The 14217-nt window shown below is 36.3% G+C and overlaps 1 protein-coding gene across 1 annotated transcript in view; it reads left to right on the top strand.

Moving 5' to 3' along the window:
* Positions 1-14217, top strand: part of LOC126215339 (tubulin-specific chaperone D) — a 196441-nt gene that overhangs the window by 139738 nt on the left and 42486 nt on the right. The window contains exons 13-14 of the mRNA XM_049942023.1: positions 4747-4917; positions 11539-11660. Of these exons, the coding sequence (XP_049797980.1) occupies positions 4747-4917; positions 11539-11660 (293 nt within the window). The remainder of the gene's footprint in view (positions 1-4746; positions 4918-11538; positions 11661-14217) is intronic.

Below are 14217 nucleotides of genomic sequence, written 5' to 3'. Positions count from 1 at the left end.
ACAGGTAATTGAGTTTATCACATGGTGATAGCAGACTCAGGTGCCAAAGTGCTTAGCAGTTTTGTTCAGTGTAATAAGAGTCAGTACTCTCTGTGAGCAAACTATTGACCTAGGACCCACACCACTTCTCGGATGCAAAGATCTGCCTTTCTAGTAATGATAAATGATGTCAGTACATTTCTTCAATTTTTGTGACTTAAATCACTTGATAGCCATCCCACACACATCTATAACACTCAAGGTGATCCATTAAAGTGTATCCCATCTTCTTGTCACAGAGCCAATGTCCAGCATCACACTACAAATATAACTATGTAACTTCTGTATGCCACACCCGCAAATGAGTCTCAATTGGCCAAAAACTAATTAATGGAAATAAACAATTATTTCATAAGTCATTGGTCACAGTTATCTGTCATTTTATTTTATTTTTACTTTTTTATTTTATGGCCTTCATTGGCCCACCCTAGTCAGTTATATGAAAATTCATACAAGTTGTCATTCAATAACACAATGCAGTTCAATAGTAATTCACTAGACAGTTCAGTATTACATTGGTTATATAATGATTACTATAATTTATTATTGTATGAAGAGTGTTTTGCTCTTCTGTCTGCGCAATACTTCTTTGTTCTTTCAGATATTTTCTTTCTTTCTTTATCTGAGTTCACTCTTCCTGCAGCTCCAGATATTTGTACTTATATTCAAGCAAGTTTACATGCTAAGCTGTTGTATTAAATTTCTTATTGATATAGCTATTCATTGTGCAGCATCTCTGTTATTGAGAAAGTGTTCCATTATAAGACAGTTTCTAGGCATGCAAAGAGCCATTTTATTTTCCTTACACAGTACACTAAAGGGATATTATGGGGTGGCTAAGATTGGTACAAATTACTCTCTGTCATGCCTTGTACAGTAGCTTATGGCATGTGAAGTCCCAAATATTTATCGACCGAATCATGGAGTTGGTAGTTAATACTAAACTAACAATTTTGAGACAAGACACTGGTGTTCACATATGATCATTTTGTGTTTTACTAACACAAACATCTTCTATCTTTCAGCAACAGCTCGAGTGACAACTGCCACTCACAATACTCATGCCATGAAGACACTTTAAATTATTCTGCCCACCCTCTAATGTCTCTTTATGTGCTGTTCAATGTGACATGTAGTGAGAACCCTCACAACCACATTTTCTTCAGTTTCTGTTGTGGTTTTATAAACAAGCCTAGTGAAACCTTACAGGCAAAAATTGATAGGAGATTGTGCTGGCCATGGGGTAAGACATTCACTTTGAATCCAACATTTAGTCTGTCTGGTGTTCAGCTACTCACAGGTGTTAATATCAGTGTGTGTGTGTGTGTGTGTGTGTGTGTGTGTGTGTGTGTGTGTGTGTGTGTGAGAGAGAGAGAGAGAGAGAGATAGAGAGAGAGAGAGCACTATGTCTCAATTGAACTCCAAGTAATTTGCACCATTGCGGTGAGATCCCTAATCTCCCGCTCCAGCTTTGTTCATTGTTAATTTATTAAACCATCTACTTATTGTCACATGATCCTACTGGGAGCTCGTGCATTTAAAAATTGATCTTAAATAAGAGGAAGAGTTCAAAAAGTTTAATATTTTCTCATTAAGATAAGGTTAACAGCTTCACACTTAGCTGAGTGCACCATCTTTCCAACAGCAAATGTTGCTTTCAGTGTCCCAGTTGTCAAAAATGATTCCTTGCTGTGAGAAGTTATCGGCTTCACGTTCACCTCAACATACTCCACTCCTGTTCGTAAAAATAAAATAATTCAAACATATTTTAACTGATTTCTTAAATTCTTATTCTTCATGTGTTTGCAACAACAGTTCTGCGTCAGAACACTTTCTCACAGTTTTATAATTTATGCAAAATACATGTTCTTCACTCAGGGTCCAGGATGGAATTGAAGTGAAAAAATTACATACAACGAGAGCTCACAGTTGACCCTCTCCAGTATTTCAGTGTTTGATGACATTCCAATTTATTTAGAAGTCCCCTTTTCTTTCATATATATTTGTGGTTTATGTAAATAACTATTAGTGTTTCACAAACAGATCATTTTAATATAAATGTCATTAAATTTATATGTTGTTGTTACAAATTCTGTGACACCCATACCAATATTTCTTGAAAAATTTATGAATATATTTGAATTTAAATTACTTTGTATTTCAGAAAGTCAAAATTTCTTGTAACATACACAGAGTAGAGCTAATTTTCAAGTAATACAAAACTTGAAACGTAACACAGGGTGTTTTGAAAATAATGACCTGATTTTGGATGGTAATAATTATGAAACATGCCACATGCCGGCAAGAAAATGTGTGTTGTTTGAATGGACATGGCCTAGAATTTCATAAAATTGCTGTTAGATTTCAGTCATTGCATCTTCTCAGTTTGCAGTCAGTCAGAAGAAGATGGTGTCAGCTCAACAGAAGACATTTTGTGTGCTGCAGTTTGCAAAGAGTGAGTTGGTGATTTCGGTCCAGCATTCTTTTTGTCAGCTTTTTGGCATTGATCCACCTGTACCCAAAACATACGTTGTTGGTATCTCCAATTTGAAAAGACGGGATGCTTTTGCAGAAGTAAGAGTCCACATTGACCTTGCACTTCTGAAAGGAAAACACTGTGACTGGAATGAGGTATCTTCAAATACTGGAGAATTGGCTTTTTTCACAATTTCAGGAGGACTCTGATAACTTCATTTTGCAACAGGCTGGAGCTCCACCACAGTGGCACATCAACATATGTCAGTTTCTCAGTGACACTCTGCCTCAACTCTGGATAGGGCACGCGGAACACCGAGACACTGCATATTCTTGGCTTCCAAGATCACATGACCTGACCCTATGCAATTTTTTTCTTGTGGGTATATGTGAAGGAAAGTGTGTTCATCTCCCCTTGACCTTATGACATACAAGAAGTGAAGAACAGAATAACAGCCGCCATAACTTCTGTGAAAGCAGATACACTGTGTAAAGTTTATGCTGAATTTAACCATCATTACATGTTATTCATACTGGTACTGGTGGACCCACAGAACATTTGTAATAGCATAGCATAGCAGAGCATTTTACAATTTATCCCACATTTGTAGTATGTTTATATAAAAACATAATGGAGTTTTGAAATCGTGTCAATGCTCTGTGTATACATCACATTTTGTTAAGAAAGAGCACAATTTTTAACAATTTAATTTTCACTTGTATTATTTTGCAATAAATATTAGTTTCTCAATCATGTACGTAGAGATTAAGGTTACAAACAATTACATATACATTTTAAATGAAGCGATTAGTAGTTTGTGAGTAAATGCTAATACATAATGCAATTAAAAGGTGTCAGACTATTCAGAAATTTCAAATATTTTTGGATGAATCAGCTATAAACAGGAATGTTTGTTTTACTTGCCTTTTTGCAAATGGAGAACAGTGTGACTTCTGCTCATTGCATTTGTTTCCACTGATTGTTCTCCACAGCTAGAACATTGTCTTGGTTTTTCTTTAGTCACATCACAATGTCAGAGCAAAGAGGTGCCTGTTATCTATTGTACAGTGTGTTATAATCAAGTTTTGCATGTCAGAGGGTGTAAAACCATCCAAAATTTTGAAAAGACTTGCAGCACAGTTTGGGGACAACACCCTCAGAAAGAGTAAAGTGTTAGCATGACACAACAAATTTTTATGAGGACAAGAAACAATGAAGAATGTTACCCAATGACCAGCATGACTGAGAAAGGTTTTTGAACAGTCTTTTCTGATTTTAAAGGAGTTCTTCTAATTGATTTTTTCCACATATGATGCATATTATTGCACATTTTTGGACCAACAAAACATTCATACCATCAAAAAATGTTCACATTTCAAATCTGTGAGAATGATTGTGCTCCATGACAACACTCAACCCCACACAGCTGCCCGAACTCAACAAAAAATTCAGTAATTGTTCTGGACCACATTAAAACATCTTCCCTACAGTTCGAACTTGTTGCCCTGCAATTTTCATTTGTTTGGAACACTAAAGAAAGCAGACGGAGGACACATTTGGCGAGAGAGGCTTTGTTGAAGAATTTGTGCGCGATTGGCTGCTGCCACAACCGTGTTCTTGTATGAAGGCCGTATCAAGAAACTGCCTATCCACAGGGAAAAATGTTTTTCTCCCCTCCCCCCCCCATTTGGAGACTATGTAGAAAAATAAATTTGTGTTTTTGAATTTTTCTGGAGCTTAAATAAACTCATTACAAAATTTCGGTTTATATTTGATTCACTCTCAGTAGATCTATAGTAAAAATTACCAGCTAGTGACTGTCATCAAAATTTATCTTGAAAAATGTTTTCATTGCACTGTTCTGGCAAATAGTCTGATCACTGTTGCATGTGATCTGACATGAGCGTGGGCTATGGAGTTTCATCACTCCAGAATTGCTATTATGGTCATTTTCACAAACAACACAGAACTTTTCATATTTGCCTCAGTGTGCATGTGCCAGCTTCCTGTTCACAGCACTTGTACAACCATGACAATTTTGATGTTTGTTTTACACTTTTTGTAATTCGTATTGACATGTTATATGCATTAGATAGTTGTAGCCACTTGTAATCACTGTAATTTTTTTTTTAATTATCTTGTGCAGTACTGTTTTTGGAACACAGTTGGTATTTTCTGATAACTGCAAAACAGTATGAGCTATATAGTGACACACTTCACTTTTGCCCCAGGTTCATTGCCGAAGTTCATGATGAATGGTAAGGTGGCAGACGTTCTAACAGCTTTGGTACACTGTTGCCACATCACAGATTCAACATTAAAGTGGTCGGAAAGTAGGAGAGATGCCATAAATGCAATCACAGCTGTTGTCAAGACTGTTGGAGTACAAGGAGTTATGCAAGGTAATTGTGAAGCTCGTGTAATTAATTGTTCATGTTTTGAGACTTTAGCTTCTGATTTCCTGCAGTTATAGGAAGGTAAAATCTGCACTGTTTATTAATATTTTTGCTCCACCCTTTTATGTTCTTCCATGAGCTCTTCTGAAATAACACAGTTTATCATTCATAAGAAAATTGTGTTGACAGATCCGTAAAGAGACTGAGACAGCCATGTAAGAATATTCGTGTGAGTATTACACACTAGTATACTTGAGGAGGTTTAGTAAGTTGCATGTATTACACTCAGTAAAAGGGATGGAGAGAGAACAACACTAAATTGAAAGAGAAAATATGAGCTCCCGGAATCAGAAGAATCTGTATGATATAGGAAATTTTTGGCTGTAATAAAACATGGTGTACACACAACCAGAAATAATAATGAAATTGTCCAATCTGATGTGGCATATGTTCCATGGATGAGTAATGTAGATTATATGGGGCAAGTCAAAAAGTATTTGCTCAACATTTTTCTAATTTATTATAATGACAGTACAAAATTTGTTATGGTATTATATTCAGTTATGGCCATTATGCTTTTTGATGCACTTTTCAAAATTTCCTTGCGAACTCTCTTGTCATTGAGCGGCGAAGACCAAGTTAAAGACAGTATGGGATTTTATTGCACTTGGATGAGCGACCGTTTGGGTTTGGCGAATGCTATTGGCAAGCGGGGTGCACTCAAACCTTCTGAGGCAAACTGAGGAGTTACTTGACTGAGAAGTAGCAGTTCCACTCTTGTAAACTAACATACAGCCAGAAGAGCAGTGTACTGACCACATTACCCTCCGTACCCGCATCCAGTGATGTTTGTGGGCTGAGGATGACATGGCAGCCGGTCAGTACTGTTGGGCCTTCATTGCCTCTTCGGGCAGAGTTTAGTTTAGTTTTTACGTTTAGGATCTTCACCTGCCTCTAGGCTACAAGGCCTGTCAGGTGAATAGTAAAGTGAGGTGACACCAGTAATTGTGTAAATTAGCAAAAGAGTTAGTTTTGCCTGCTTTACACGTAAAAATCTTTTTCATTGTGCAGAGCTTTCACTCAGTTCTGCCCAACAGCATAATCTGCTGTGGCATTGCAACTACAGTCAAATAAGTATTTATTCCAAGAAGTGTGCTTCAGGGAGACAGGGATTTTTACACATATTTTCCAAGACATGCATCCTCTAATGGTATTTTGATTAATAGTAAGAGTAAATATAGGACAAACTCTGCAATTCACAGTCACAGTACTAGATGTAAAAATAGTGTTCTTAATTTCATTTCTCATATTAAATGTTTCAGGAAAGCCTGTAACTATGTCATTCATGATTTAAATAATGAAAACTGCATCACTTACTTATTTTTTTTTATTCTTAGCACAATATGTTTCAAGAATTTATTCTCATTTTCGAGTGTATTTGTTGAATTTGTTTACATGAATATTTTTGGTAATGTTTGCATGTGTGATTTTCTGTCTCTCTTGCTTCTTTTTGAAGTTAGACTGCAATCATAAAATCGGACAAAATGAATCTGTGTATGTTTTTAAAGGATAATGTTAGAAATGATATTTTGTTTGTCTACTTACAGGTATTGTGCCTCCTCCTTTATACAGAATATCCAACACACAAATCGTCACTTACACTGTTTGTTTACAAATCTTGCAACAAATGTATTATGACACTATGAGGAAATGTTCATATTTGTGAAAATTGTTACAGTTGTCATATATAGGAGAAACATTTGAAGAAATTAACTGATTCACTATCTAGTTTGTCACTGAGAATTTTTTCTCTTTGTTTTTTGTGGTGTACAAGAATTTCAGGTTCCTCCATTAGATCCATTGTATGAGATTTTTGAAAGTTGTGGAGTATCTTAAGATCTTTTTCTATGTTTTTGAAAGGGTGTTCAGCATTCTTATGTGTGTTGCTATTGCTGATTTGTAAATTGTTTCTGTGTAACAGCTGATGTGCTCAGTGTCCTCTAATTTGAGAAGTCCTGCCAGTTTGTCCTATGTAGTAGCTTGATCAAGTTTTACATGTTATTTTTTATATTCCCGAGTCTGAGAATTTATCTTTTTTATTGTTTAAGATGTGGACTAGTTTGTGTTGTTGTTTGTAGAGATAGCTACTTTCACTTTATGTCACTTAAGTAGGTTTGCTGTTTTTTCAGAAATGTTCCCTACATAAGGTAAGCTAGACAAACATTTGATTGTATTATTGGTTCCTTGTAAAGAACCAGGAATTTCATTCTTTCTTTATTTCTCTGTGCATACTATCTATCATTGAGCAGTGGAAGTCGTTGGCCACCACAATTTGCTTAATGATATTTAACCCTTTGCTCTTTGTTCATTGGGATTTTGTTTTCTATATGTATCATCATGTCGTATGCAGCTTTATTGTGTACATCTGGGAGACATGATGTAGCACAGATTGTGTTGCTAGAGTTTCTTTTTTTCTGTCCATCTTACAATTGTGCCTGTTGTTTTTGTTTTCTATGCAACAATATAGTAAATTAATGCCACTGTTTTTCTTTTATTCAGCTATGAAATTTATTGTCTCGTCTACATTATTAAACAAATTTATGATGTTATTGGTGTCTTTATTGTCACCTTTGAGTTACATTAAGATATCATCTACATATCTTTTGTAATATACTATATTTTTTAAGCAGTGTGTTCCTGGCTATTAAATATTTTCTGCTTTATGTGGCTTAAGAAAGTGTCTACTATAGTGCCGGGGATGAGGCTGTGGGTAGTCACTCCATCTGGTTGTTGATAAATGTTACCATGAATACAAAGTAGTTGTTGTTGGGCATTATTCCTAGTAACTATAAATTCAGTAATTTCAGCTTGTGAACACTTTTTGTGCTTTAGTAAGTTGTTTTTCATTACTGCAATGGCTTCTTTAACAAGGCTATTGGAATACAGGTTTGTGATGCCTAGTGATATGAAATGGGCACCATCTCGAATTTTTATTTCTTTTATTTCAATGACTATTGTGTTATTGTTTTTGCAGTATATGTTGTTTCATATGTGAAATACATTTTAGGAACTGATTGAGCTTGTGAGATATTTTGCATCCGTGGCTGTTAATACTGTTAACTACATCGGCATCTACACCTATACTCTGCAAACCACCGTTAGGTGCATAGCAGAGGATACATCCCATTGTGCCAGAGTTTCTTCCTGTTCCATTCACTTATGGAGCATGGGAAGAATGATTGTTTGAATGCCTCTGTGCATGCAGTAATTATTCTAACCTTATCCTCACTATCAAAATGTGATCGATACATATGTGGTGATGACGATGTTTGGTTTGTGGGGTGCTCAACTGCGCAGTCGTCAGTGCCTGATACATATGGGGCTGTAGTACATTTATGGAGTAAACATTTAAAGCTGCTTCTTGAAACTTTATTAATAAACGTCTTGTTCTCTTTGACACTCTTCCGTGGATTAAACAAATCCGCGACCATTCTTGCTGCCCTTCTCTGTATATGTTCAGTGTCCCCTGTTAGTTCTATCCAGTACGGCTCCCATGCACTTGACCAATATTCTAGAACTGGTTGCATGAGTGATTTGTAAGCAATCTGCTTTGTAGACTGGTTGCACTTCCCTAACATTCTACCAATAAACCGAAGTTGATTACCTGATTTACCCACGACTGAACCTATGTGATCATTCCATTTCATATCCCTACAAAGTGTTGCAATCAGGTATTTGCATGAGTTGGCCAATTCCAACAGTGACTCATTGATATTATAGCCATAGGATACTACTTTTTTCATTTTGTGAAGTGAAATATTTTACATTTTTGAAGAGCATACTTCCAATTTCTGCACAATGTTGAAATCTTATCTAGATCAGACTATCTTTTTGATAGTATTTCATTATAGATAACCGCCAACTCCGCGAAAAGTCTAATTTTGCTATTAATATTGTCTGCAAAGCCAGTAACATACAGTATGAATAACAGGGGTCCCAACGCACTTCCCTGGGACACACCCAAAGTTACTTCTACATCTGACGATGACTCTGACATGCTGTGTTGTCACTACTAAAAAGTCCTCAACGCAGTAACAAATTTCACTTGATACCCCATGTGATCACACTTTTGACAATAAGCATAGGTATGGTACTGAGTCAGATGCTTTTCAGATATCAAGAAATACCACATCTACATGGTTGCCTTGATCCAAAATTTTGCTATTATGTTCAAGATACCACATTATGTTTGCGCTCAGAATACGTTCTAAGAGTCTTCAACTAATTGATGTCAAGGATATTGGACAATAATTGTGTGGATCACTTCTACTACCCTTCTTGTAGACAGGTGTGACTATGCCGTTTTTGAAGAACTGGGCATGGTTTTTTGTCTGAGGAATCCACTTTAGATTACAGTTAGAAGAGGGGCTAACTCAGTCACAAATTCAGCATAGAATCTGACAGGTATTCCATTGGAGCCTGGAGTTTTCTTAACGTTTAACGATTTCAGCTGTTTCTCAACACCACTGACACTAGTAATTACTTCATTCATCTTTTCAGTGGTAAGAGGATTAAATTGGGGCAATTCTCCTGGGTTTTCCTTTGTAAAGGAACACTTGAAAATGGAGTTAAGCATTTCAGCTTTTGCTTTGCTACCTCCACTTTCAGTTCCTGTCTCATTCGCCAGGGACTGGACACTAACTTTGGTGCCACTAACAGCCTTTGCATATCAGAATTTCTTTGGGTTATGTGAAGGATCACTTGACAATATTCTGCTACAGTAATCATTGACGGCATCACACATTGCTCTCTTGACACCCAAACGTGTTTTATTCAACATCTCTCTATCTATAGCCCTACACTTTGTTTTACACCTATTATACAGTAATCTCTGTTTACTTAGAAGTTTCTTCACAGTGGCTGTTACCAAGGAGGTTCCCACCCATTATGAACTATTGTTCTTGGCACATATCTATCCCGTGCGTGGTCAACTATTATTTTACACTTGAACCAGAGTTCCTCTACATTCTCTTGCCCTGTGCTGAATGTTTCAAGTTTCTCACTGAGAGAACGTCCTTCCTTGCATACCTTAGGTTGGAATCATAATGGAGAGTACAGGTGATGTATTTCTTTTCATATTCTGTCAGTAAGAAATATGATTTTCTTAAGTGGCCTTTGATTTTGCTATGGAATTGTTTTGTTGGATCTTTATTGAATTATACTATATTGTTTTGTGCAAAGAGTTGTAGAGTTTACTCTGTGTATTCTATTTCTTTCATAGTGACAATTGTGTAGCTTTTATCTGATTTTAAAGTTAGTGCCTGAGTTTCTCTCTAAGTTTTTTATTTATACTGCGTACTGTTTTTGAATATGTTTATGGTTATCTTCATACTTCACTACTTCCTTTTAGTTTGCAACCCATGGCAGATATTTCATTGCCGTTTAGTTTTACAATGTCTGTTGCATTCTTTGTTGTCAGTATGAGCTGCTGGAGTATCTTGTCTGACAGATTTTCTTTTGTGTTATATTTTAAACCCTTGTTTAACAGCTTTAACTCTCCTTCATTAAATACTCATTTGTGACCAATGAAATAATGCTGTTCTCTGATAGCTCACCAGAGAGTGCCATGGGACTGACCAAGGTGACCTCTGTAAGCAGGCCTGTAAACTGTATGGACGCATGCTCTCTGAATTCGCATGCATCATGAGTGAAGGTACATCATTCCACTATTAAGATCCAAACCTAAGCTACACAAGAAAGGATGTCCTGTAAGCTCAATCATTTCCTAAAAATGTATTTCATATATGGAAAAACGTATACTGTAAATTACGCACTAGTCACTGAAGTAAAAGAAATAAACATTCCATATCGTGCCCATTTTATATCACTAGACATCGTAACTCTGTACTCCAGTATCCTTGCAGTAATAAAGAACAACTTAATAAAGCAAAAAAATTATTGAATTTAAAGAATTACTAGGAATAATCCTCAACAACAACTACTGCTTTGCTTTCAATGGTAGCATTTATCAACAACCAGATGGACTATCCATAGCCTCAACCATTTCTGGCACAACAACAGACATTTTCTTAAACCATTTAGAACAGGAAATATTCAACAGCTAGGAGCACTGCTTAAAAAGCATAGTATACTGCAAAAGATATGTAGATGATACCCAAATTTTACTCAAAGATGACAGTAAAGGCACCAGTAAAGCCATAAATTTGTTTAATAATGTATGCAAGGCAATAAATTTCACAGCTGAATAAAAGAAAAACAGTAACATAAATTTGTCTTGATCTGTGCATAGAACACAAAAACAACAGGCACAATTTTAAGATATACAGAAAGAAGAAATGTTCATCCAGTCCATTGATGATGGTCCAAGAAGAAATATTATGAGACTTCAAGAGACTTAATTCCAGCTCAGTAACGTTACAAGACTTTTGTGTCATATTTATTGTGCCTGATTTTGTATTGTCACATTGCTCTCCTTCACAATGGGATTTACAGAACACGATGAATGACTGAATGAATGAATGAATGAATGATTGCATGAGTGCCCATTAAAATGTGTACTAGATAAAAAAAAAAATAAAAAAAAACCTTATTCTCACTTCATTACAGCTAGCCGTACTTTAATGGAGGAAGTACTGGAGTGCTTTCTGACTGGCCTCTCAGAGTACACCCTGGACAGCAGAGGAGACATTGGCGCCTGGGTCAGGGAAGCTGCCCTGTCTGGGCTGCAGGTGTGTGCCATTTGTAATGTTAGCGACCATATGTTCCACACACACTGTTGGTTCAGTTGTGGCACAAGCAACTACTAAACGAGCCAGATGATAAAATAAGCAATGGAGAGAGTAATGTTTACCACTCACCAGAAAGCTGAGTTGTGTCCCATAAGTCAGACCAAACTTGTGTGATTTTTCTGGTTTCTCATTGAAATTGGTGAAATCTAAGTTGATATGATCCAGTGTCTAGTGCAACCATTATTGACAGTGCCTGGATGACAGCATATCTGCAAATAAGCATCAACCTGGTGTAACAAGACAAGTTAAAACTTTATGAACATCTGCTTAATTGCATGTTGTCTCATATTTTGAAATCAATACAGCAGGAATTCTGCATGGCATTTGACAGATCCTTCATAGGTTTCCAGCAGTATACAACACCAGATGCCTACACAAAGATCATGCAATTCCTGTCAATTATGGGCTGCTAGTTTATGGGTGTCGAACTGGCACCAGTAGTATCCCAGACGTGTTCCAAGGGGTTCAGATAAGTAAATTTGATGGCAAAACATTAGCATGAGTTCTCTGTCATACTCCTCGAACCACTGCCGCATGATTCTGTCCTGAACAAACATTTATCCTGCTGGAAGATGACATTGCCGTCCAAAGCTTTCTAGCATAAAAGGATGTAGGTAGTCTGTAATGATATTCATGTAGTCCAAAGCTGTCATGGTGCCTTTAATTACTACTGTATGTTCCATAGAAGCCCAGGTGAAAGTCCCCCTGTGATGGTTTGCCTTCTTTGTTTCTTCGTTTGTTGTCCTCAGTTTTGATGTACTATGTTGTGATACTGGCTGAAAAAATAGGAGGTGGACATGCAGTACTGTCTACTGTAAATGATGTAGGCGACAGATGCACTGTTGCGTTTCACAGTACTTAATTTCACTGTTCACAACCACCCAATATTACACAGTTATATGGCCATTGCACTATTGATTAAACTTTCCATAAGCCTCTTAACAGATTGCAGGTGAACATCCACATACTGCTACAATAGTTTACTGTTGAACATCTAAGAGCAGTAAAAGCCTAACCACACAGTTCGCAGTCTTTCAAATAAATTGAACAGACACTGTCATTGCTTTTAACACACAGCCTTATTTCACTGTTAAGTTGATGCATAGTTGTTGTTCTGACCAACACAGTTTCTCATCTGAAACATGGCCGTGGACTAACTGTCTCGTGACCAAAAACTGGGTCCTTATATATCCTCACAATTCTAGGTACTGAAACTACACATTGTTTGAAGTTAATTTTACAGAAATTACAATTAAAACTTAACTCATTCGATTAATTGAATGCATCGAAAAATTGATTCTTTTAACAGTTTCTTCTACTACAAAAGTTAGGCTGAATTATTTGTTTAAATAATGAAATTAACATATATAGTTATGCAAACAATACTTTTGACAAAACTGTTAATTACTTAGGAATTAATTAAGGCCAGGTTTTGCTAACACATTTTTGACTAGAACCAAATAGATACTTTAAGAGTGCTATTGTTTTGTCTTCGAAATGTTTATAATTAGTACAGAATTTATATTTATTTATATGTCAGCAATAGAATTTAAGTTACGAAACAATTACTGATTTCACCCTATAACAAAGGATACTAACTAGGAATAGTCTAAATAAATTAGAAAAGCAATTACGTACCTAAGACTAAGCACAAAATTAGATCTGGTGTTATATTCTCTAAAACTAAGGGCCAATCTTTCTCTTGTATGAAAATGCAGATTATATTGAAGTATTTTAATGGTAATTAGTTAAAATTGAAAAAAAAAAAACAAATTTAAGTAGGCAGATGGCAAAACAAGAGGGGGGAAGTAAAAATATCCCAGCTTGCTTCGTCACACCCCGATAGCACTACACTGTGCCCACTGACCTACTACTGTGGCGTGGTGCACGTTTCGAGCAGCCTTTTGCCATAATGGTGGCGTATCTGCAAATGAGTGTAAAAACGGTATAACGAGAAACATGATTCACTCGATTAGGTGACACATTCCCATTGAACCACAGCCTGAGCTCGATGATCTGACACCCACTCCCAACTGTTATTGACAATGATTGGATGAGTGTCTACTAAGTGTATCAAGAAAAGTGATTCACTTGACTAGACTACATGTTTCCATTGATCTACAGTCCAGTCTCAATGACCCAGTGTCTACTGCAACCATTATTGACAGCGCCTAGATGACAGCATATCTGCAAATAAGCCTCAACCTGGTGTAACAAGAAATGTGATTCATTTCATTAGGCAACACATTTCCATTGACCCAAGGTCCATTTTCGACAATCCCATTCCCTCTGCAGTTGTTATTGATGTCATTGCAGGTATATAGTGATCATTTATTTTATTTTATTTATTTATTTATTGTTCCGTGGGACCAAATTAAGGAGAAATCTCCATGGTCATGGAACGAGTCAATACATGAAATTATAACACGATATTAGAAACAGATAAAATGAAATATAGAAAAGAAAAACATATTCAGGTGACAAGTCATAAGTTTAA

Source organism: Schistocerca nitens, chromosome 12, assembly GCF_023898315.1.
Source record: "Schistocerca nitens isolate TAMUIC-IGC-003100 chromosome 12, iqSchNite1.1, whole genome shotgun sequence".
Lineage (NCBI taxonomy): Eukaryota > Metazoa > Arthropoda > Insecta > Orthoptera > Acrididae > Schistocerca > Schistocerca nitens.
This window is presented reverse-complemented; position numbering and strand designations above follow the sequence as displayed.